Source organism: Mobula hypostoma, chromosome 4 (assembly GCF_963921235.1).
Source record: "Mobula hypostoma chromosome 4, sMobHyp1.1, whole genome shotgun sequence".
In the NCBI taxonomy this organism is placed as follows: Eukaryota; Metazoa; Chordata; class Chondrichthyes; order Myliobatiformes; family Myliobatidae; genus Mobula; species Mobula hypostoma.
In genome coordinates, this window is record NC_086100.1 from 188,314,520 (window position 1) to 188,339,914 (window position 25,395).

General features: G+C 44.4%; 1 protein-coding gene across 6 annotated transcripts in view; it reads left to right on the forward strand.

The window, feature by feature from the left end:
- slc4a11 (solute carrier family 4 member 11) overlaps positions 1-23,824 on the forward strand; it is a 302,038-nt gene extending 278,214 nt beyond the window's left edge. For 4 of the 6 annotated variants that reach the window (XM_063047129.1, XM_063047131.1, XM_063047130.1 and 1 more), the window contains 5 exons: positions 4,864-5,032; positions 12,342-12,515; positions 16,012-16,207; positions 21,406-21,575; positions 22,624-23,824. In XM_063047129.1, the coding sequence (XP_062903199.1) occupies positions 4,864-5,032; positions 12,342-12,515; positions 16,012-16,207; positions 21,406-21,575; positions 22,624-22,687 (773 nt within the window). In that variant the 3' untranslated portion in view covers positions 22,688-23,824. The remainder of the gene's footprint in view (positions 1-4,863; positions 5,033-12,341; positions 12,516-16,011; positions 16,208-21,405; positions 21,576-22,623) is intronic. The other 2 variants (XM_063047132.1, XM_063047133.1) reach the window with 1 other exon arrangement.
- The last annotated feature ends 1,571 nt before the right edge of the window (positions 23,825-25,395 follow it).

A 25,395-nucleotide genomic window follows, 5' to 3' on the forward strand; every position in this document is an offset into this window, starting at 1 on the left:
CAAATCTCCCCTCGTTGTCCTATACTCCAATCTCATTGAAAGTTGCAAATCCTCACGGGGTTCAAACAGGTGGATGTTTCCTTTGGCTGTGGAGATGAGCCCAGGCGTAATGGTCTTAACAGTCTGACACAAGTTAGGCATTTTGGACCAAAATAGAGAGAAACTTACTAAATTCAGAAGACTTGAATCTCTGGAATTCGCTCTGAGATTCTGCCATTGTGTTCACTCAAAGCAGAGATCTATAGATTTCTGGATATTAATTGAGTGTAATTACTGGAGTTAGCTGAGTGACAGGGAAGGAGGGGAGTGTAGGAGCATGATTCCAAGCTGGAATATTAACCAGGAAAACTGGCAAAGCATGCTCGAAGGGCAGGATGATCTATGCTATTTAATCCTTTTGACAATATAAATGTGTTGCTTTCACCAGTTCCTTTACTTATCATCAAATTAGATTTGTCAAACACTATTTCCTTCTAGTAAGATCACCATGACACTGTCTAAGGGCCCTGTTATCATTTCCCAAATAACATGATTCCTAAAAAAAACACGAGATTCTTCAGATGCTGGAAATCCAGAGCAACTCATACAACATGCTGGAGGAACTCAGTAGGTCAGGCAGCAACTGTGGAGATGAATAAACAGTGGAAATTTCAGACTGCGACCCTTGGTCAGGACTGGAAAGGAAGGAGGAAGGAGCAGAATGAGGTGGTCAGGCGAGGGAAAGGAGTACAGGCTAGAAGGTGATAGGTGAAACCAGGTGGATAGAAGAGTGAGGGTTGAGGTAAGAAGCTGATAGGTGGGAAAGGTAAAGAGCTGGAGAAGAAGGAATCTGATAGGAGAGAAGATTTGGGAGGAAGGGAAGCAGGAAGGGCACAGGGGGGAGGTGATAAGCAGATGAGGAGAAGTAAGCGTAGAGAATTGAAGAAGATGGAATAGGTTAACTAATATCAAGTTTGCTGGACTGTTAACTGCTGGTTTATCCTCTTGCATGAATAACAATGTAATTCATCTCCTCCCTCCAAATTTGCTTGGACAGTTCCAGGTAGAAGGAATATCAGAAGCTATAAATTCATGCTTCCATCATCTCCAGAACCACCTCCTTGGAATCCTAGGATGCAGGCTAGTAATTCAGGGCCTTTGTCAAGTTTTTATTTCCATATACTTTCCTATATTTCCCCTTTACAAGTTCCTCATACTCATTCACTAGTTATTGTGGTTTCTGTAGTGAAGACATGTATAATGGCACAAGTCATTATTATAGTCTCTCCTGCCTGTGAGTTTCCATAGAACATGTTACTTGCCATCTTCAACGTGTATCCAAACCTGAAAAGTCTGTTTTTAGTATTGTGGTATTGTTAGTATAGTGGTTAGCACAATCGCTTTACATTGACAGCGATCACAGATCTGGCTTCAATTCCTGCTGCAGCCTGTAAGGAATTTGTGCGTTCTCCCCGTGACATGGTGGGTTTCTTCTGGGTGCTCCAGTTTCCCCCCACAGTCCAAAGACATACAGATTAGGGTTAATAAATTGTAGGCATGCTGTGTTGGCTTTGGAGGCATGGCGACACTAGCAGGCAGTCCTCAGCACAATCCTCACTGATTAGACCGAATGCAAAATGACGCATTTCACAGTGTTTTGAGTACATGTGACAAATAAAACTAATCTATATCTGCTGCCACTTTCTAAACCGCTCCAATCTTTAAAGCATTTTATTTTAATACCTTAATCCAACCTTTTCCCATAGTTCATTTCTTAATTTATTGACAGAATGTAGTTCCACTAAGAATGATGCAATATTTAACTGCCTGTCACTATTGGCAAGTCAGTTGTTCTAATTTCCACCATAGCTCTGTCACTTTTTCTCATACTTTTTTGTAGTTGGCTTTAAGTTCTAAGACACATTTTCAACTGCATTAATTCATGTGTGCTCTGTATAAAATCTTTCTTTTCTCCAGTGATCACTTATTTTGAGATTACGACGTGACCCTGAATAAGATGAAGTTCATAATTATCTCGCTGTCTTTTTAGTTCCAAGTAATATTACTTTTGGAAAGACTCATGATGCAGTCTATGAATGCATATCCAACACCTTTGGGCATTAAGATCTGACAGGTATAGATTAAAGTTGAGAGGAAAATGATTTAAAAGCCACCTGAGGGGCAACTTATTCACACAGATGATGGTGCCCTTCTGGAGTAAGCTGGCAGAGAAGTGTTTGAGGCACGTGTATAGTACTGTGCAAAAGTCTAAACCACGTGTACGTAGCTAGGGAGCCTAAGACTTTTGCACAGTACTGCAGTAATTTTATGTATTATATTGTACTGCCGCCACAAAAAACAAATTTCATGGCATATTGTGAGTGATGATAAACCTGATTCTAATATGGTTCTTGATCGTGGACTGAGAGTGGGAAGGGGGAAGAGAGAGGGCAGGGAGTGGGAAGCACCAGAAAGACATTCTGTAATGATCAATAATCCAATTGTTGGAATCAAATGACTATGCCTGGTGTCTCAGGGTGTGTCTGCACTTATGCCACCTGCTGCCCCTAGCAGTCCTCCTCTGCCACCTGTCTCACACCCTCCCATGGCACTCCACCCTCACCATTTCAACATCGTTTGCTCCCGCCAGATTTATAGACTCGCTCTCTGTGCAAAACTCTTAGCTATATATATGTGACTTTTACATGGATAGGAAAGGTTTAGAGGGATATAGGCCAGATTTGGGTAAATGGGACTAGCTTGGATAGACAATCTTTTTTTGCATAGGAGAATAGGGCCAAGGAGCCAGTTTCTATGCTGTATTACTGTCTAATTCTATGACTTTCACCAGGTTTGATTCTAAATGGTTTAAGGTTTTAGTTTTCTGCAAATATGCTGAAATCTCAATTAACCTTCTCTCCAAGGTAATAGTTAGTAGAACTATCAATTAAATCTACCAGTATTTTGTGTCTTGTCATAGTCATTGAGCCCTACAGCAACAGGCTTTTCAGCCCATCTAGTCCCTGCTGAATTATTATTCTGCCTCGTCCCATCGACATGCACCTGGACCATAGCCCTCCACCCACCTCCAATCCATGTACTTATCAAAATTTATTTTAAAGGTTGAAATTGAACATGCATCAGCCACTTCCACTGGCAGCTCGTTTCACACTCACCACCCTCTGAGTGACGAAGTTTCCCCTCCTGTTCCCCTGAAACATTTCACCTTTCACCCATAACCATAACCTCTAGTTTTAGTCTCACCCAACTTCAGTGGAAAAAAGTAACACGCACAAAATGCTGGAGGAACTCAGCAGGCCAGGTAGCATCAATGGAAAAGAGTAAACAATCGATGTTTCAGGCTGAGGCCCTTCATCTTCTGATGAAGGGTCTCCTCCCGTAATGTCAACAGTACTCTTTTCCATAGATGCTGCCTGGTCTGCTGGGTTCCTCCAGCATTTTGTGTGTGTTGCTTGGATTTTCAGCATCTGCAGATTTTCTCTTGTTTTCAATGGAAAAGGCCAGGTTGCACTTACCCTATCTATACCTCTCATAATTTGATATACCTCTAATCAAATCTCCCCTTCTCCTAAACTCCAGGGAATAAAGTTCTAACCTATTCAACTTTTCCCTATAACTGAGGTCCTGAAGTCCTGGCAGCATCCTAATTGTAACTGGTTTTTCACTGGTAAATTCATTTTACCACCAAAGAACTCTACCTCTTCTTTCTAATCATCACGAGTCAGAGAGTGCCCACGGAATGGGCGGCTATTTTCACGTTGGTCAGAAAGACGAGCCTCAGTGAGGTGAAGCTTTTGGTGAGTCCATCCTCATCCATCAGGCACGGTCTAGTTACAAGTGGAGAGAGGAATATATTGGGAACTTCAAGTACAGTGGAAATACTGAACTTTGGGTGAATTTGGATTTCATATAAAAGGTCATAGATGTTAGAAGGTCAGAGGACTATGTAGGAGGGAAAGGTTAGATTGTTCCCAGTGGGTTAAAAAGTCAACACAACATCATGGACTGAAGGATCTGTACTGTGGTGCAGCATTCTATGTTCTGTGTTAAGAAAGCTCTTTGTCATGAAAAGAGCCAATTGTAGAACAGAAAGATGTGTAGATCTGAAACCAGGAGATGGTCTAATCAATTTTAAAGGTTCCACTGTTAATTGAACTCTGGTGACCACAAGGTAACTTTTGAATGGAAAATAAAATAGCCTTTCAAGGTAAAGTGAAAGAGATTAGGGGAAGCAATTTAACTATTTCTTAGCAAGAGATCCTAGATGTCCTAATGGTGGCTGATGGTTAAGTTGTTCAATACCCTAATGGTGCTTTGGGTGGTCGTCTCAAATAGGAAGTGGGTACAGCAGTATACTCTGCTGTTGAGGAAAGACCCCTGCATTCGAGCAGCGTCTCTGTCTCTGCCTGTTGGTGCTCGAGTTGGGGAACTTGAATAAACGATACTGCAGACTGTAATATTGAAACAGCAAGCTGTTGGTCTCTCTTCTCATCTGTTGCAGGAGTGGCGTCTCTTTCTTTCACTAGCAAGCGTGAGGGAGTCTGTCTGAGATGTTGAGGTATTGGGATGGATAGTAGTTTTTGATGGATTGTAGATCATGGGAGGATCTATTGCTTGCATGGTTGGTGATGGGAGGGTTGATGCTTTTGCTGTTTGTGTGTGGAAGGGGGCTTGGGGTTCTAATGTTTTCTGTCATTCATTCTTTGGGGTTTTTCTTCTGTTTCAAGGGTGTCTGTGAAGAGTGAGGATTTCAGTTTGTATACTGTGTACATTCTCTGACACTAAATTGAATCTGGAAGTTTATTTAACTGTTCTGCTCTTCCATTCCTAACCATTTTTGTTTATTTTATTTCTATCTTTCAGTTGCCTCATTTAGTTATAATCCAAATGAAGGCTTGTTCAATCTGGCCCCATTTCACCTTCTCTCTGTTGGAGCAATATTCGGTGGAATGGGATTGGGCTTCCTTCTCTCCATGCTGTTTTACTTGGAACAGAACATTGTGATGTCATTAACGAATGCTCCTCAGAACAGGTAAGACACTAAACTTCATGATAACCTGTAGCGATGCTTGTGCTGTGTTCCTGTGACCTCAAAGTGCAAAGTTATTTAAAGACCCTGTGTAGGCTAGTACAGGCAGATGGATGTTTGACTCATCGATGAATGAGGTGATGCTGTCTACATAATAATGAGGCTGCATTTTGCAGAACTCTCCCTGACTTTGTTTCCCACTGTGGATTTCAGTTGCTTTGCTTTACCTTCCACACTCCAAAGACTTGTACATTGGCAGGCTAATTAGCTCAAGGTAAATTGCCCCTGATTTATAGGTGAGTGTTAGAATTTAGGGTTGGTGGGGTAAGTGGGATTAGTGTAGATTGGTGATTGATGGTTACTGTGGATGGTGAGCTGAAAGGTATCATATGATGCTTCGACGAAAATGCTTCTTTTTGTAATTCTGGCCTTTGTTCATTTCCTCTGTACCCCATTGAATCATAGATATTTACAGTATAGAAGGAAATGATTCAATTAGCCTACAGCAGTAATTCATATCACCTAGTAATGGGTTTCTGTAGAAAGATTGGAAGAGAGTTCACGATTGGATCTTTGACCCAAAGCATCACATTTGCTCTGCAGAAGACCAGCTCTGTTGTGGTCATCTGCAGATTTTGGTGGTGTTGGATGGCTTGAGTTTGATCTCTTTTATTGACTGAGCGTATCTTTCTGTCTTATGCGTGCTTTGTGCTGTGTACGAGTGTTGGTATTGTGTTTTGTACCTTGACCCTGGAGTAATGCTGTCTCGTTTGGCTGTCTTCATGTATGGTTGAATGCCCTGACACCTTGACCTTTTTGATTTGGCCTGGCACTTAAACTGGCCAAGTGTAGACTCCTCCCTTGTTCTTGGACCTGGGCCCGCCACCTTGATTTGGCCTGTACCTGACCTTTCCAATCTGGCCCAGTGCTTTAATCAGTCAAACATTGGTTCATTGCTCGCTCTCAGGCCTGGGCCCTGCAGCCTCAACGCCGCCTCACCTCAGATCTGCTGCTTTGAGTTAGCTCCATATCCACTCTAGAAATGGCCAAACACTGGCATGTTTCTCAAGCTCTGACCCAGATACCACATTCTGATTTGCCCTGAACACAGCACACTGCAAACCCTCTGCACCTTCGAGACTTCAGTTCACTTCAGTGCAAAAATGCCAAGCTGTACAGGCAGTGCAGAAGCTCAACTCCGAAAGGGAAGTTCAACTAGTCAGAGAAAATTTCATGGCAATGGTCAGTTAGGACAGATTGGAGAGGATGTCTAGTGAGGTCTTAACAGGGGAATAATAAAGCTATGATCATGTTACTGGGTTTATCATAGACCACCCAACAGTCCATGGGATTTAGAGGATCAAATCTGTAGAGAGATTGCAAACTGTTGATAGTAGGTGATTTTAACTTTTCACGTATTGCTTGGGACTCCCATACTGTAAAAGGACTGAATGGGAAAGAGTTTGTCAAACGTGTTCAGGAAAGTTTCCTTAATCAGTACATAGAAGTCTCAACCAGAGAAAGTTCAATACTACTAGATCTCCTCTTAGAGAATGAGACAGGGCAGGTGACAGGGTAAGTTTTTGCAGGGGAGCACTTTGTATCTAGTGATCATGATGTCATTAGTTTGAAGTTAATTATGAAAAATAATTACCCGGCTCTCTGGATGAGATTCTAATTTGGGGAAAGGCCAATTTTGATGGTATCAGAAAAGATCTGGCAAGTATGGACTGGGACAAGATGTTCTCTGGCAAAGGTGTAATTGGTAAGTGGGAGGCTTTCAAATATGAAATTTTGAGAGTACAGAGTTTGTATATTCCTTTCAGAATAAAAAGCAAGGATAACAGGTTCAGGGAACCTTGGTATTCGAGAGATATTGAGGGCCAAGCAGCATCTCTAGGAAGAGGTACAGTTGACGTTTCAGGCCGAGACCCTTCGTCAGGTTCTGACGAAGGGTCTCGGCCTGAAACGTCGACTGTACCTCTTCCTAGAGATGCTGCCTGGCCTGCTGTGTTCACCAGCAACTTTGATGTGTGTTGCTTGAATTTCCAGCATCAGCAGAATTCCTGTTGTTTGAGAGATATTGAGGTCCTGGTTAAGAAAATGAAGGGGGTATAGGCAGGCAAGCACAAATGAGGCACTTGAGGAATGCAAGAAATGCAAGAGAACATTTAAGAAGGAAATCAGGAGGGCTTTAAGAAGTCATGAGGTTGCTATGGCAGACAAGATGAAGGAGAATCCTAAATGCTTCCACAAATGTATTACAAATAAAAGGATAAAGATGAGAACATCTACAGATTCTGGAAATCCAAGCAACGCATGCAAAATGCTGAAGGAACTCAGCAGGCCATGCAGTATCTGTGGAAAAGACTACGCAATTAAAGTTTCAGGCCAATTCATTAGGATTGGGGGGGGGAATAAAAGATAAGTTAGAGCAAGAAGGTGGGGGAAGGAGAGGAAGGTGGTAGGTGATAGGTGAAACTGGAGGAGGGGGAGGGGTGAAGTCAAGAACTGGGAAGTTGATAGGTGAAAGAGATAAAGCAGTGGAGAAGGGGGAATCTGATAGGACAGGGTAGAAAACCATGGAAGAAAGGGAAGGGTGAGGAGAACCAGAGGGAGGTGATGGGCAGGTAAGGAGTTAAGGTGAGAGTGGAAAATGGGAATGGTGATGGTGCGGGGGGGTGGGTGCAAGGTGCAATTACTGGAAGTTCAAGAAATCGAAGTTCATGGCCTCAGGTTGGAGACTACCTAGATGGAATGTAAAGGGTAGCCAGGGACAAAATTGGTCCTCTAGAAGATGAGAATGGTAATTCATGCAAGGAATCAAAAGAGAGGGGGCGATCTTAAATGGAGTTTTTGTATCTTTATTTACTCAGGAAATGGACACAAAGTGTATAGATGTGACACAATGCAACATCAACTTCATGGATCATATAACAGATTAGAGGAGGAGGTATTTGCTGTCTTGAGGCAAATTTGGGTGATAAATCCCCAGGACCTGACAAAGTGTCCCTTCAAACCCTGTGGAAGTCTTGTGCAGAAACTGCAGAGGCCCTAGCAGAGATATTTAAAATGTCCTTGGTGAAGTGGGTGAAGTGCTGGAATTTTGGAGGATAGCTAGGCAAGAATAAACTAGGCAAGTATAGGCTGCTGAGTCCGATATCTGTAGTGGGAAAGTTATTGGAAGGTCTTCCAAGGGACTGGATATATAAGTATTTGGATAGACAGGGTCTGATTAGGTGTCGTCGACATGGCTTTGTACGTGTTAAGTTGCGTCTAATCAATCTTAAGAGCTCTTTGAGGATGTTACCAGGAAAGTTGATGAAGGCAAGGCAGTGGATGTTGTCTACATGGACTTTAGCAAGGCATTTGACGAGGTCCCGCATGATCAGTCACTTGGCATTCAAGCTGAGGTAGTAAACTGGATTAGACATTGGCTTTGTGGGAGAAGCCAGCGAGTGATTGCAGATGGTTGCCTCTCTGACTGGAGGCCTGTGACCACTCGTGTGCCGCAGGGTTCAGTGCTGGGTCCATTGTTGTTTGTCATCTGTATCAATGATCTGGGTGATGATATGGTAAACTGAATAAGCAGATTTACAGATGAACCAACATCAGAGGTGTAGTAGATATCAAAGGAGGCTATCAAAACTTGCAGCGGGATCTGGACCAGTTTGAAAAGCGGGCTGAAAAGTGGCAGATGGAATTTAATGCAGACAAGTGTGATGTGTTGCACTTTTGTAGGATCAGCCAGGGTAAGTCTTGCACGGAGAATGGTAGGGCACTGAGGAGTGTGGTAGAACAGCAGGATCTGGGAATACAGATCCTTAATTCCTTGTAAGTGGTGTCACAGGCAGATAGGGTTGTAAAGAAAGCTTTTGGCACATTGGCCATAATCAATGTATTGAGTACAGGAGTTAGGATGCTAAGTTAAAGTTTTATAAAGTTTGAAATACATTTATTAACAAAGTATATATACTTTCTACAACCTTGAGATTCATCTCCTTACAGGCAGCCACAAAACAAAGAAACCCAATAGAACAAAAAAAACCGTCAAACACCCAGCGTGCAGAGAATAAAGGACAAATCGTGCAAACCATAGAAGTAAGCACACAGCATTCAGAACTGCAGTTCACAGCCGCGAGCCCACAGCCGCGAAGCCAACCACGGCCGATTCAGGACCCCGTTAATTGCAAGACAGAACCTCAGTTCAGCGCAGCGACGAGCAAAGCTTGGGGAGCATTGAGTTGAACCGACCCATCCCTTGCCTCTGACCCCAACATTCTGACGTTTTCAGTCCGGCCTGGCACTTTAATTGTCAAAACCTCTCAGACATGAGCTCTGCCGTTTCAATACACTCTCGGTCCCGGGCCCCGCTGCCTCTTTTCAGCTCATACCTGATCCTTCCAATTCGGTCCCGCGCTTGAGTGAAACCTTGGGCCTATCCTCGCTCTCAGGCTCTACTCGACTCTGCCTCACTCTGCACACCTCGCCTTCATTCTGCCACATCAACTTGCCTCCAGCAATGACCAAACACCTGCTTAATCCCCACCGTTGTGCCTAGGCCAAGCCGCCTTGAGTCAGCATGCCACACCACAACAGTCCATCACCTTCAAGACTTCAGTTTGCAGGGCAAAAACGCCAGGTGATACAGGTGGTTCGAAAACTCAACTCTGAAAGGGAAGTTACACGCTATTGATTGCAGTGATCATTTACCAGAAAAAGTGTGATTGAAAAAGTAGTTAGTAATTTCTCTTTACTTTGTAGCCGGCAAAGAGTCGCCAAGCTTCACCAGTGCCATTTTAAACTGAAAAAAGAGGTTGACGTTGGTGAGGCTGAATTTTAAGTATTCTGGTCACCTACCTACAGGAAAGATGTAAATAAGATTGAAAGAGTGCAAGGAAAATTTACAGGATGTTGCCTGTCTTGAGGACCAGGGTGGTAGGGAAAGGTTGAATAGGTTAGGACTTTATTGCCCAGAATGTAGAAGATTGAGGGGTGATTTGATAGAGGTATGCAGAATTGAGGGGTTTAGATAGGGGAAATGCAAACAGGTTTTCCACTGAGGCCGGGTGGGACTACAATTAGAGCTCATGGTTAAGGGTGAAAGATGAATTGTTTAAGGGGATTCTGAGGGTGAACTTTTTCACGCAGAGGGTGGTGAGAGTGTGGATGAGCTGCCAGCAGAAGAGGTGGGTGCAGGGTTGATTTCAACATTTAAGAGAAATTTGGAGAAATACCTGGATGACAGGGGTATGGAAGGCTACGGTCCGGTTGCAGGTCGATGGAACTATGCAGAACTGTGCACAGAATAGATGGGCCAAAGTGCTCTAGTGTTCTATGACTCTGTGACAATAATAAACCAATTACCAGATGAGGTGAATTATTGCAAAAGGCTACTGAAGGCTGTATTTCTGTGCCATATGATTCTATTGCTGTGACACCACTCACTCCTCACCTTTGTGATTCTAGCCTCTGTTCATTTTCTCTGCACCCCTTTGAATGATAGACATTTGCAGTGCAGAACAAGGTCATTTGATTTGCCTTTGGCACTAATTCACAGCGCCTGCTAATTGGTTTATTGTCATCACATGTGCCAAGCCACAATGAAAATCTTTGTTTTGTGTGCCATCCATACAGATCATTCAATTACGGCAGTACTCTGAGGTAGTACAAGGGAAAACAACCTTTGAGGCCTCTTGTCAGTCAGAGTTGACCATGAATGATGTGTCCTATCTGTCTATATAAGCAAGCCTGGGCAGTATGGAGAGCAAACTGTTGCCCATGTAGGAAGCTCCCCCTCTGCACGCAGCTGATGAATCCAAAGGAAAGGGAGAGACCGATACCGTTTGGGACCATCAGTGTCGCAGGAGTTGCCAATCGGTATTGAATTCAATGTAGGATGGCTTTAGGAACTCAACCTCCAGACTTTTCCCTCAGGATTTACTCCCAAAGCCTTCCCCATGAGTTGGTATAGCCACAAGGCAGTAGAGGTTTGAGGTCAGAGTTTTTCTTCTAGATGAGCAGCCAACCACGGCTGACGAGCCCCATCTGCCCGAAGTGACCAGTTTTAAGGTGCAATAACTCATCTTTGCCTCTGTTAATGTAACAAGGGTGTCTGACTCCATCCTTCTGGGTTCTGCGTGCTCAGTACACCTTGGGTGCAAGATCTATTCTTGAACTCTCTTCTGATCCTTCGACAATTAAGTTGGTCGAATGTTTTATCAACTTTTAAAGTCAGCAGGTATGGGATCCAGGGAAACATGGCTGTGTGGATACAGAATTAACTTGCCCAGAGAAGTCGGAGGGCAGCCATAGATGGAATGTATTGTGCCTGCAGGTCATTGACCAGTGGTGTTAGGCCAGGGGCTCCTGCTCTTTGTGATTTTCATAAATAGCTTGGATGAGGAAGTAGGAGGATGTGTTAGTAAGTTTGCAGGTGACGTGAAAGTTTGCAGAAGGTTGTTGTAGGTTGCAATGGGACATTGACGGGATGCAGATTTGGTCTGAGGAATGGCAGACAGAGTTGTAATCCGGAAAGGTGTGGAGTGACACACTTAGGAAGGTCAAATTTAAAGGCGGAGTACAGGGTTAATGGCAGAATTCTTATCAGTGTGGAGGAACAGAGGGATCTTGGGGACCACTTCCATAGATGCCTCAAAGTCGTGCAAGTTGATGATGTTGTTCAGAAGGCGTATTGTGTGATACCCTTCATTAGTGGGGGATTGAGTTCAAGAGTTGTGCTTGCTAAGCTAAATAGATCCTTGTCTAAGCTTTCCATAACTTTATATTTGTCTCAGTTAGCCCACTCCTTGAGTTGCCTTTGTCTCCCCACGTCTGAACTGTAATTCTGGTGGAATCCTAGCAATCACTGGAGATAGGACTTTAATGTTTATTCTTCCTAGTCTCCCACTCCTTGTGACTTAGCTTCTCGACTCTTGAGCTCTCTCTTAATCCAACATCAACCAGCCCCCCTCTACCCCACTTCTCTAGCTCAGTTTCTTGTTTGCAGATCTGGTAGGGCGGTGGGGGGGGGGGGTTCTTTTTGTTTGATCCACGTTCACCTTCATCCATTCTACTGATCTTTTAATTAGGTCAGAACTTGAGTGGTGGATTCAGAGCAGCTTACTTAAGGAAGGATATTCAGGTCCTTTGAAGAGGGTAGATAGATTTACAAAGATGATGCCAAGTAGTTGTACTTTTGGTTATGAAGAAGGAGATTAAAGAATTCCTTCCTAATTGCTATCTTGTCTTTCAATCAGAAAGCGTAATGGATCCCACCTGCTAACTATTTCCTCGAAATATTTCCTCGCAGATTAATGAAAGGCACGGGCTATCACTGGGACATCTTCCTTGTGGGCATTGTTAACATTGCGTTGTCCATCTTTGGGTTGCCATGGGTACACTCGGCATTCCCTCATTCGCCTTTGCATGTCCGCGCTTTGGCCTTTGTGGAGCAGCGAGTGGAGAATGGTCATCTCTATGAGATGTAAGTATAACTTCCCCAATGTGTGCTTGTATGGGTTCTATTTAATTTCAAAGCTGACTTCAGGTAAGTGTGTATTTTACAAGGAGAATCGGGTTTAATGCTGCTGACAGAAGATTCTGCAGATACTGGAAATCCAAATCAACACATACAAAGTTCTAGGGGAGCTCAGCAGGTCAGGCAGCAAATACGGAAATGAATGAACAAGTTAGCATTTTAGGCTGATGCTGTTCACCAGGACTGGAAGGGAAGGCGGAAAAAGCCAGAACAAAAAGGTTTGGGGGGAGGTGAAGGAGTATGAAGTAGAAGGTGGTAGGTGAAGCCAGGGGGGTGGGGGAGTGGGGATGAAGTGAGAAGCTGGGAGGTGATAGGTGCAAAAGGTAAAGGACTGGAGAAGAAGGAATCTGATAGAAGAGCAAGGGGAGGTGATGAGCACGTAAGGAGAAGAGGTAAGAGGGGAGCCAGAGTGTGGAATGGAAGAAATGGGGAATGTGTGTGTGGGGGGGGGGGAGTGGGAGGAAATTGCAGGAAGTTAGAGAAATCGGTGTGTTTTAATATCACTGACATATGTTGTAAAGTTTGTTGTTTTGTGGCAGCAGTACAGTGTAAAAAAACTATAAATTAACATTTTTAAAAATATAATAAAAATTAAATAAGTACTGCAAAAATAGTGAGGTAGTGTTCATGGGTTAGTTCATTGTCCATTCAGAAGCTGATAGCAGAGGGGAAAAGAGGGGAAGAAGCTGTTTCTAAAATGCTGAGTGTCTTATCTTCAGGTTCCTGTACCTTCTCTCTGGCAGTCGTAAGGAGAGAGCATAGCATATTCTAGGTGACGGGGGTGGGGGCGGGGGGTCCTTAATGATGGATGCTGCCTTTTGAAGGTTCCACCTTTTGAAGATGTCCTTGATGCTGGGAAGCTTGGGCCCATGGTGGAACTGGTTGAGTTTGCAATGCTGACCAGCTTTTTTTCCGATTTTGGGCAGTGGCCCCTCCGTGCTGGACAGTGATGCCACCAGTTAGAATACTCTCCACAGTAAATCTCTATAAATTTGTGAGAGGCTATGTTGGCATTCCAAACATCAGAACAATTTGCTGTAAAAGTTACAACTTCTTATTTACTACAAACCTTGTGGTAGAAAATCTCAGCTGAAACTCCAGTGTATATAACACAGACAAAGGAATGTAAAAACTGTGAAATTCAGGGCTGTAGAAAATGGCCAGCAGGTTTGTGGGGAGGGGAAAATTGTGCCAGCATTACAGACACTTGCCTGTAGTATTGAGGAAGGTTCTTCAGATGATATTAACCTGAAGCCCTGACCGTCCCAAGGTTGCAAATGATCCTGCAGCATTCAGTAGAGGAGAGTTCCCCTCATTGCCCTGATACACTAGGCTAAAGGGTTTGTTTCTGTACTCTGACTGTATGAACTGTATGCATTGCAAAAGCAGATTATGTGGTCATTCTCCTATCTGATCGTCTTCTTTTTCAGCCCTTTACCTCTTCCACCTATCACCTTCCTACTTCTTGCTTCATCAAGCTCCACCCCCCACCCACCTATCTGCCCCTTACCTGGTTTCACCTATCACCTGCCAGCTTGTGCTCCTCCCCCTGCCCACCACCTTATTCTGGTGGCTTCCCTATCCTTTCCAATCCTGCCAAAGGGTCTCGGCCTGAATTGTCGACTACTTATTCCTCTCTGTAGATGCTGCCTGACCTGCTGAGTTCCTCCAGCATTTTTTGTGTTGCTGTGGATTTCCAGTAGCTGCAGAGCCCCTGGTGTTTATTATCTGATCAGACACTAAATGATCGGGAATGATTTCCTCTCAGTGAGCCTTCACAAATATAATGCCCACATGCTTGTTGCATGATCTATAAAAGTATTGGCGCGTGGCCAAGTGGTTAAGGCGTCAGTCTAGTGATCTGAAGGTCACTAGTTCGAGCCTCGTCTGAGACAGCATGTTGTGTCTTTGAGCAAGGCACTTAACCACACCTTGCTCTGCGATGACACCGGTGTCAAGCTGTATCGGCCCTATTGCCCTTCCCTTGGACAACATCGGTGGCGTGGAGAGGGGAGACTTGTAGCATGGGCAACTGCCGGTCTTCCATACAACCTTGCCCAGGCCTGCGCCCTGGAAACCTTCCAAAGCGCAAATCCATGGTCTCATGAGACTAATGGATGCCTATTAGAAAAGTATCTTTTGTCAAGAATGATTACAAAATGAACTACGGGGGTAGGTAAGGACTGCAGGTGCTGAAATTATGAGCTACACAGTAAATGCTGGAATAACACAGCAGTCAGGCAGCATCTGTGGAGGGAAATAACCAGTCAAGACCCTTCATCTGGGCTGAAAGACAAGGTGATATTAATGGGTGGAGGGAAGGTGTGGAGTGAATTGGCAGGTGGGGGTAGTATAGTGGCCCAACACTTTATAGTACAGGCCACCCGGGTTCAATTCCTGCTGCTGCCTTTAGGAGTTTCTATGTTCTTCCCTCTCAATCCAAAGACCTACTGGTTGGTAGGTTAATTGGTCATTGTAAATCATCGTGTGATTAGGCTAGGATTGAATTGGAGGATTGCTGGGTGGCATAGATTGAAGGGCCTGTTCCATGTTGAATCTCAATAAATAAGTGATAGGTGGATCCAGGTGAATGGGGGGTTGATGATGTCCAGATGGGAGAAGGAGAGAGTGGGCAAGAGGTGAAAGCAGAGAATAGAGTTGGGTAATTATGAAGGAAAATTTGTGGGATTTTGGGAAGAAGATAGGGAATTTGGATAAATCAGCACAGGCAAGATGTTCTGACATTTCTGAAATGTCTATTTACAAAGAAATCTCCAATGGGATTTAGTCAACTGTTTAAACTTTTAAGGCATTGGCTAGACCACACATGGAGTAATTTTTGACAGTTTTGGGCCCTTATTCAAAAAAGGATATGCTGTCTCAGTGGAAGTTCACAGAATGATCCTGGGAATGAAAGAGTTAAGATGTGAAAAGGTTTTGATGGTTCTACCTAAATTACCTGCAGTTCAGAAGAATGGGGGGAGGGGAAATCTTACTGAAACCCATCAAATCTTGAAAAGTCTAGTTAGAGTGGGCGTGGAGAGGATGTTTCCAGAGGGCACAGCCTCGCAATACAAGGACGTCCCTTTGGAACAGAGCTGAGGAGGAATTTCTTTAGCCAGAAGGTGGTGAATCTATGGAATTCATTGCCACAGAAGGATGTGGAGGCCAAATCAGCAGAGGTTGATAGGTTCTTGAATAGTAAGAGTGTCAATGGTTTCAAGGGGAAGGCAGAATAGGAGAATAAATCAGACATGATGGAATGGTGTAGAAGACTCAATGGGCTGAACAGCCTAACTCTGCTCCTTGTCTTTTGGTCTTTTTCCGCAGTTGAGAGTCAAATTGCAAGTGAGCCCCTTACCTCTCTCGGACAAGCAAAGCTGTGTTTATGATGTTTGGATTGATATTGAACGGTGTTTGTTTGCCTTTTCTCCCCTCTCAGCATTGTTCGAGTAAGGGAGACCCGAGTGGCGGCGCTTGTGGCCCACGTACTGGTGGGGATCTCGCTCCTGCTGCTGCCCGTTCCCCTCCAGTGGATTCCAAAGCCTGTCTTGTATGGGCTCTTCCTCTACGTTTCCCTGACCTCCATCGATGGCTGCCAGTTTTTTGAGAGATTGGCTCTTCTATTTAAAGAACAGGTAAATAATGAAAAGATAAGAAACTTCTGAGTAAGTGTAAGGGGTTTCTTCTTTTATGTTACTGAGTACGTTAATTAAAATGGCTTCTTTGTTATGTTAAATGCTGATAAAGTCTCTAGCTAGCACTTTGCTTGGGTTATAATATAGATAACAGAGTAAATGAAGCAATGGGTGTCCATGTTATTCTTTCTGGGGGTGATATGGTGTCTCATATGGCTGGGAACCCGGGGGGTTTTGGCGGGGAGTCGGAGGAGAGACCGTGAGGACGACGGACGTACAGGGAACCAGGGCTTTTGTCGGGGAGTCGGAAGAGAGACCGTGAGGACGACAGACGTACGGTGAACCGGGGGCTTTTGGCGGGGAGTCGGAGGAGAGACCATGAGGACGATGGACGTGCGGGGAAATCTCAGGCTGATCTCTCCGGGTGGTTCCGAGCTGCGAGTCGACGGGGTCAGAGGAGTCCCGAAGAGGTCCCTGAGCTCCAACGTGTGCACAGAGAAATTGGACTTTGATAAGTCTGGCGCCTTTTCCATTCCTTTTTTGTATTGAACTTCGATTAATCTCATAGACTTATAGAATCTCATAGAATATCTATGAAGTGTAATTGGTAAAACGTACATTGTGTGCTGGCTGATGATTGATGTTTGAAGCCGAATCAGGTGGCAGTTGTACGGCAACCGACGTAACCGGGAGACAAGGTGAGCAGCAGACGGGGTTTCCCCGAGATAAATACGGGCCAATATAGCTGAGCGTTACATGAGGTTCTCCATTACTCCAAACTGATCAAGATAGAGGTGCATGGGTGATAGAGTGAGTGGACAGCGACTTTCTCCAGGTGTAAATGGCTTGTATAAAGGGAGCATAATTTTAAGGTGATGGCCGGAAAGTCTACAGTGGATGTCAGAGCTAGGTGTTTTTAACACGCTGTGGTGCCCTGCCAGGGGTCTTGGTAGAGCAGATACCGGGGCCATGGATGAAAATAAAATGGAGGGCTATGTGAGAGGGAATGGTTAGATTGATCTTAGAGTTGGTTTAAAAAGTCAGTACAGCATTGTGGGCTGAAAGGCCTGCCCTGTGCTGTACTATCAACGTTCTATGATCAATTGAGCTGTTTTGAGCCAGACCCTTTGGATAACTAAAGTACACACTATGCACATTGTGGTTATATTATTGCAATAATAACCAAAAAATCATTGATGTATAATCAGCTGTTCAATGCCCTAGCTGAGTAACTGTAAATTCTGTTAATTTGATTGAAGCTGGAATATAAAGGCGGGATCAATAGAACTATAAAGCTACTGTACTGTTGTTAAGAACCAATCTGGTTCAATCAAAAAGCACTGAAGCTGGAAAAATGAAATGAAAGGCAATAATTATACTTTACTTTATACTTTATTGTCGCCAAACAATTGATACTAGAACGTACAATCATCACAGCGATATTTGATTCTGCGCTTCCCGCTCCCTGGATTACAAATATTAAATAGTAAATAGTAGAAAATATAAAAATTTAAATTATAAATCATGAATAGAAAATAGAAAAATGGAAAGTAAGGTAGTGCAAAAAAACTGAGAGGCAGGTCCGGATATTGGGAGGGTACGGCCCAGTCCAGGTCAGGATCTGTTCAACAGTCTTATCACAGTTGGAAGGAAGCTGTTCCCAAATCTGGCCGTACGAGTCTTCAAGCTCCTGAGCCTTCTCCCGGAGGGAAAAGGGACGAAAAGTGTGGGCAATATTAGTGTTATCTAGTTTACAGCCCTTCAGCCCAACTCGTCCATACTGAATAAGTTAGACTAATTGACCTGAATTTGGCATTCATCCATCTGAACCAGGTGATCAACCTTCTTTATTTTATGGACAAAGCAAGGGGTCCGTGGACGCAGGTTGGGACTCCCCTGGTCTAAATCTTTCCTGTCCATTTACTGGTCCAAATGCCTTTTTATAAACTCTGTAGCTGTTTATTAGCTACCTCCTACAAAGTGGCCACTGAGTGTATACTTGTGGTTTTCTGCTGTAGTCCATCCACTTAAAGACTTGACATGTTGTGCATTCAGAGATATTTTTCTGCACACTGCTGTTGTAATGTGCGGTTACTGTTGCCTTCCTGTCAACTTGATTCAGTCTGGCCATTCTCCTCTGACCTCTCTCATTAACCAGGAGTGTTTGTCCACAGAACTGTCACTCGCTGGATGCTTTTTTTCCTTTTTTTATTTTTTCGCACCATTCTCTGTAAACTCTAGACTGTTGTGTGTGAAAATCCCAGGAGACCTGCAGTCTCTGAGATACTCAAACCACCCCATCTGCCACCAATAATCATTTCACGGTCAAAGTCACTCAGATCATAATTCTGTTGTTTGATCTAAACAACAATTGAGCCTTGGAGCATGTCTGCATGTTTTTATGCATTGAGTTACCGCCACATGATTGGCTGTTTAGTTATTTGTATTAACGATCAAGTGTACCTAATAAAGTGGCCACTGAGTGTACGTTGTTATTTTTGAAGTTCTGACAGCATCCGTGGGGGGGCAAAGTGTTTTTTGGGTGATATTTCCCTTCACTGACTTAAAATGCTCGTTCAGAGGCTGCCTGAACTGCTGAATATTTCCAATATTTTGTCTTTTTCCTTGTTCATTGATGGCCTTTACGACGCATTAGCGAAGGGCTGATTTCTGTCCCCATGTGATTGACTCCTGGCTGACTTCTGAAATGGTTCAAGAAACAACTAGCATGATAAAAAGCCCTTCGGCCCAACTGATCTATGCAGACCGAGATGTCCCATTTGCCATTGTTTAGGTCGTAACTTCCAAAACTTTCCGATCTACGTACCTGTCCAATTGTCTTTCAAATGGTGTTAATGTAGCTACCTCATATACTACTTCTGGCAACATGCATCATATATATATATATATTACCCTTTGTTTTAAACGTGGGACATATAGAGTCCAGCACAGTACAGGCCGTCTGACCCATTATATTGTATTGACATTTTAACCTACTCAAAGATCAATTTAACCCATCCCTACTGCGTAGCTTTGCATTTTTCTTTCATCCATGTGCCTGATCTATCTGCTTCTACCAACACCCCTGGCAGTGCGTTCTCTGTGTAACAAAAATAATTACCCCTGACATCCCTGTATACTTTCAAGTTTAAGTTTATTGTCATTCAGCCATATGTGTACACTGCTAAATGAAACATTGTTCAGCTGGAGCCAAGGTACAGGACACAGTGCGTATTGTCACGCACAGCTCAGATAGTTCCGATAGCACATGCAGACACAAAATAATGTTAGCACAAACCCCCGAGTGCCATGGCCTGAAGATTGATGTTGTGCTGGAGCCACGTTTCTGCAAGAGCAAGCACACAGCAGTTCCTCACCTTGCACTGGATCAACTGCAAAGTCAATGCACCTTGTCTTCCGGGAAGTGAGCATTGGCGTGCAGCTCTGACGGAAGAACCAGCCTGCAGGGGCCAGCACAGATTCCTGATCACCCACCATGCCTCCCTTGCCTCCTCCCCTGCATGGCTATAACAGGCGATACCGCAGCGTGAGGGCCCGGCCCGACAGTGAACCGAACTTTCAGTGTTTAGTATTACCGATGTCCAACGGGGTCGTGTGATCACAAAAAAAATGTGTAAGGCAAACAATTGCACCATTTGTTGGACACAGAGAGACCGATGCAACCAAGCTCATTGCTATTTTACTGGAAGTTCTCCAGTCACCTTAAAATTATGCCCTCTCATATTAGCCATAATACGTATTAATATTTTTAAAGAAAATCACCTGCTGAAGTTCCTAATGCATCCTTGCGTTATCACCTTATGGGTGGTGGGATGGAGATACGGCCCTACCACAGGAGGTGTGAGGTGCTCCTTCCCCCTACTAGCCTGCAGGTGACCCTTGGGCAAGGTGTAGCACCTGCTAGCCTCCCGATCAAGGTCACGTGAAGCCGCGGGAGCAGGCAGTGGACGGTTGTATGGGCAGCTGGTGTACATCACAAGTCCTGGTTGTGTGACCCCTGATGCCAAGCAGACAATCTCTGAAGAGTATTGATAATGGCTGGGGTCAGCCGTCCTGTAAAGACACTGCCCAGAAGAAGAGAATGGCAAGCTAATTTAGAAAAAACATTTGCCAAGAACAGTCATGGAACTGGAAAGGCCATGATCACCCATGTCATGTGACATGGCACATTGATAATGATGACCCTCCTATGATCACCCTCACAGTGTGTGACTGGCAATACAAACAGGCCATGCCATGTCTTGTATAGTTGAAAGATCAAATTATTCTATAGTATTATAAAATATGTACTATTCTCTGGTATTTTATGGTATATTCTAAATTATTTAATTAATGTTTTTATTGAGATACAGTGCAGAATCGGGCCTTCCGGCCCTTTTGAGCCTCGCTGCCTAGCAACCCCTGATTTACCCCTGAAAATAGGTGCAGGAGTACTGGCCTATTCCTGCACCTATTTTCTATGTTTCTATGATTTAATCCTAGCTTAATCACAGGACAATTTACAATGACCCACTAACCTACCAGCCTGCAGGGGCCAGCCCTCAACCCAGCACAGATTCCTGATCACCCACCATGCCTCCCTTGCCTCCTCCCCTGCATGGCTATAACAGGCGATACCGCAGCGTGAGGGCCCGGCCCGTCAGTAAACCGGACTTTCAGTGTTTAGTATTACCGATGTCCAACGGGGTCGCGTGATCACAAGAAAAATGTGTAAGACAAATAATTGCACCATTTGTTGGACGCAGAGAGACCGAAGCAACCAAGCTCACTGCCATTTCACTGGACGTTCTCCAGTCAACCAAGTAAGTCTTGGGACTGTGGGAGGAAACCTAAGGCAATCCATGTGGTCACGGGGAGGACATACAAACGCCTCGCAAGCAGCGCCAGGTATTGGACCTGGGTTGGCTGTACTGTAAAGCTTTGCGCTAACCACTTCACTACCGTTCCGCCCTAATATAATATGAAAAAATGATATACTGTAAAAGAATAAATTATGTAATATGAAAGAATAACTTGGGTGTAAGCCTGTGGAGTGGGCTTTTCCAATATTTTGTGACCAGGTAGTTAATTACGTCTCACCTCAGGGCTGATCTACACCATACTCTTGCCTAACCACTGATCTTCATCCCATGGATGCTGATTTAATGTTTTTTTTTTCCCTCCCCGTTCTGATCTAGACTTCCTATCCACCCACACACTACATCCGGAGGGTCCCACAGAGGAAGATCCATTTCTTTACCGGCCTCCAGCTAATCGAGATTGCCATCCTCTGCGGCTTTGGAATGGCCCCGATACCGTACCTGAAGATGGTCTTCCCGCCCATCATGCTGGCGATGGTCCCCGTCAGGTTGGTGTTTAGTTCTGTCTGTCTCTCAGCTGTATTGATGCCATCCTTCTTCAGGCTCCCTTCCCTTGTCCGAGATTGTGAGCAGATTGTAACTTTTAGACTTGGTTTAGCTTGAGAGTCGTTGACTAGGGGAGTGCTGATGGTCAATAGACAGAGGTGGATAATGAAGATGAAGAACAATTGAAAGGATGTGATTGTTATTTTGGGAACCATGGATAAAGCAGCTTGAAATTTGTGGTTTTGCGGGAGCGGTACCGTGCCATACATAAGTATAGTTAATAACAAATAATGAATCGTGCAATAACAGAGCAAAATAGTGAGGTGACACAGACAAAATGCTGGCGGAACTCAGCAGGTCAGGTAGCATCTGTGGGAATGAATAAGCAGTCAACTTTTTGGGTCAAGACTTTTCTTCAGGACTGAGAAGGAAAGGGGAAGATTCTTGAATAAAAAGGTGGGGGGAGGAGAAAGGGGCTAGCTGGAAGGTGATCAGTGAAGCCAGGTGGGTGTGAAAGGTCAAGGGTTGGAGAAGAAAGAATCTAATAGGACAGATGAGTGGACAATAGGAGAAAAGGAAGAAGGAGGGGACTTGGAAGTAATAGGCAGTTGAGAAGAAGTGAAAAGGTCAGAGTGGGGAATGGTGGGGGTTAAATTGTTCACCAGAAGGAGAAATTGATATCAGGTTGGCGAATACTCAGACAGAATCTAAGGTGTTGTTCCTCCACCCTGAGGGTACCCTCCTCTTGGCACAGGAGGAGGCCATGGACCAACATGTCAGATGGGAATGGGAGTCGAAGAGGTAGTGTACATGGATTTGCGGTCCGTTTAGAAATCTGTCAGCAGAGGGAGGAATCTGTTCCTAAAATGACGAGTGTGTGCCTTCAGATTTCTGTGCCTCCTTCCTAATGGAAGTAATGAGAAGAGGGTGTGTTCTGGATGGTGAGGGTGCTTAATGGTAAGTTTCCAGACCCTGCAATTGATGGAACGTTGTGTGAGCAGTGCTAAATGTCCAGAGTCCCACCTTCCTCTCCTCTGTTCTCTTGCACAGGTGCCTCGTTCTTCCCAAGATAATTGAAGCTAAGTATTTGGACGCCATGGACGCAGAGCATTAAGGGTCAGCAGAGGCTGGGCTTTGGACCTTGGGAGCTCGAGATAATGGGACTTACCTAGAGCAGAGTCGTTTGTATTGTTTGCTGCTGAAGCTCAGGGTCGGGCCGAAGTCTTAGTGCACTGAACGAAGAAAGTGACTGGCCACGGCTGTCATCTTTATTGGGCCCCTATAATTAAAGGAGCCGCTTCCTATGCTCCCTTCCCTTCTAAATTTTTTTGCACCACACTTTGGAAATTTCTTCGGATGAGATTGCACAATAGAGATATGGCAAGGAGTGATGGGATTGACAGTTGATGGAAAGGACCTTGCACAGTTTGCATCTGTCCTGAATCATCCTCACTCTCCCATTTACTGTCCCATAGCTCGGGTAATTATAGGACTGGTATTTCCATTTATAACCTTAAAAAAAAACTGCTGGGGCTTTCGCAACTGGCGTCTTTGGTACCATCTGAAAAAGTGGTGGACCTGCAGGGGCAGGGATGCTCCCTGAGATGGTGTGGCTCCGTCCATGTCATAGCACTAGTCGCCTGGCAGGGATGTCATCTTCACCTTGGTGGTTTTGTTGCCTCCTCCTGGTGCCTTTCTGGTTAATGCTTCTTTAAAGATGAGAGTCGCAGGTTTGGGAGCCATCACTTTTGTGGCTGTGGATTGGCAGTGGCAGAAAGGGGGGGCTTGGAAGCCGGTGTGTGGCGGACTGTCATGCCCAGTCAGGGGAAGACCGTGCATTTCACCTACCCTGCTGAACAGGAGGATTCTTGTCCCTCATCCTGGTGAAAGCCATAAACCAAATCCTGGAGAAGCTGATCCTCCTTCACTGCATGCACACGTGTGTGTGTGTGTGTGTGTGTGTGTGTGTGTGTGTGTGTGTATTTCTCCCTCTCGTTCACGGTCCCTTCCTTTGGCTTGCTCTGGCTCTCGTTCTCCCTCTCTGTCTCTGTACTGTATGCATCATCCATGGCTGCAGAGTTGTAAATGGGTTGTACATGTAAATGGTTCGTTTCTACCACAGTGCGATAACTCAAAGCTTGTCTGATACTGTAATATATCATCATGACACGGATTATTAGTTTGTTGATGTCTGATTCATATTGCCATTGGTGAAAAAATTAAAATACTGGAAATGTTTTCTAAAGTATCCCTATTGTCTTTTTTTTAAAATTTGGTATGGGGGGGGGCACAAGGATGGAGCAGCAAGTAGAGACACTGCTTCCCAGCACAGGAGACCTGGGGTGAATTCCAATCCCTGGTCCTATCCGTATAAAGTTTACTTTCTCCCTGTGACTGCGTGGATTTCTCCCGCATCCCAAAGACATGCTCGCTAGGAGTTTAATTGAATCAGATTTGTTGTCACAGGCATAAGTCATGAAATCTGTTGCTCTTGTGGCAACAGTGCAGGCATAGCAAATTAGAGTAGGTTACAATATACAAAATAAATGGTGCAAAGGAGTTCGTGGTCTACTCAGAAATTTGATGGCGGAGGGGAAGAAACATTGAGTGTGGGTCTTCATGCTCCTGTACCACCTCCCTGATGGTAGTAATGAGGAGAGGACATGTCCAAGATAACGAGGATCCTCATAATCATTGCAACCTTCCTGAGGCACCGATTTTTGAGGATGTTCTCGGAGGTGAGGAGGCTTGTGTCTGTGATGGAGCTGGCTGTGTTTACAGTCCTCTGAAGCCTGTTACGAAGCCTGCAGCCCCCTAATAAAACCATAAGACACATACAACCAGCTGACCTATCTCACTCCTTATACACCACCTCATTGTCATCTGAGGTTCTCCCATCAACATTTATGTCATCGGCAAGTTTATTCATGGCATTTGAGCTGTGCCTAGCTTCGCAGTCCTGAGTGCAGAGGGAGTAGAGCAGTGCATCCTGGAGCTGTGCCAGTGTTGTCAGCGATAAGGCGATGTTATTTTTGATCTGCACGGACTGTGGTCTCCCAATGTGGAAGTCAAGGATCCAGCTGCAGAGTGAAGAACAGATGCCCAGGTGTTGAAAGTTTGTTGATTAGTACTGAGGGATCGATGGTATTGAACTCTGAGCCGCAAACAATAAACAGCAGCCTGGCATGGGTATTGCTGTTGTCCCGGTGACCCAAAGCCAAGCGGAGAGCCAGTGAGACAGCATCTGCTATATACTTATTGTGGCGATAGGCAAATTCCAGCAGGATGAAGCCCTTTCTGAGGCAGGGGTTAACTCTGGCCGTGACCAACCTCTCAAAGCACTTCATCACAGTAGATGTGAGTGCTACACGGCAAGAATTTGGGCAACAGAGGAAAGAGAAGACAGGGTTAATAACGGAGAGGATGGTTTGGCTGAAGGATGGGGATGTGATTCATAACTCTGCTGTTAAAGACTCGGTCTGTATAATTAACTTCCAGCAAAATTTCATTCTATACAGCACTTGATCTCATGCTCTCTTTGAAATTAAATGTTTTGCATGGGAAATTGTGATAAAGTTGCGTAATATCTAAGTGAATTAAAGATGTGATGAGTTTTCAGAAAAACTGATAGTATGGGAAATCTTGACAGTCTTGAGTGCATCAGATTATTGGAAGTTTACTGGTTATTGGTTTTGAGCTCAAACTGTCTGCTATGTTTATCCAACAAGCAGCGGTTACTGTGCTTTGAAAATGTACTTGATTATCCAGGAAGAGCTTTGTGATACCTGAAACTGCAGTGTGTTCTCTCTCTTATCTGTTAAT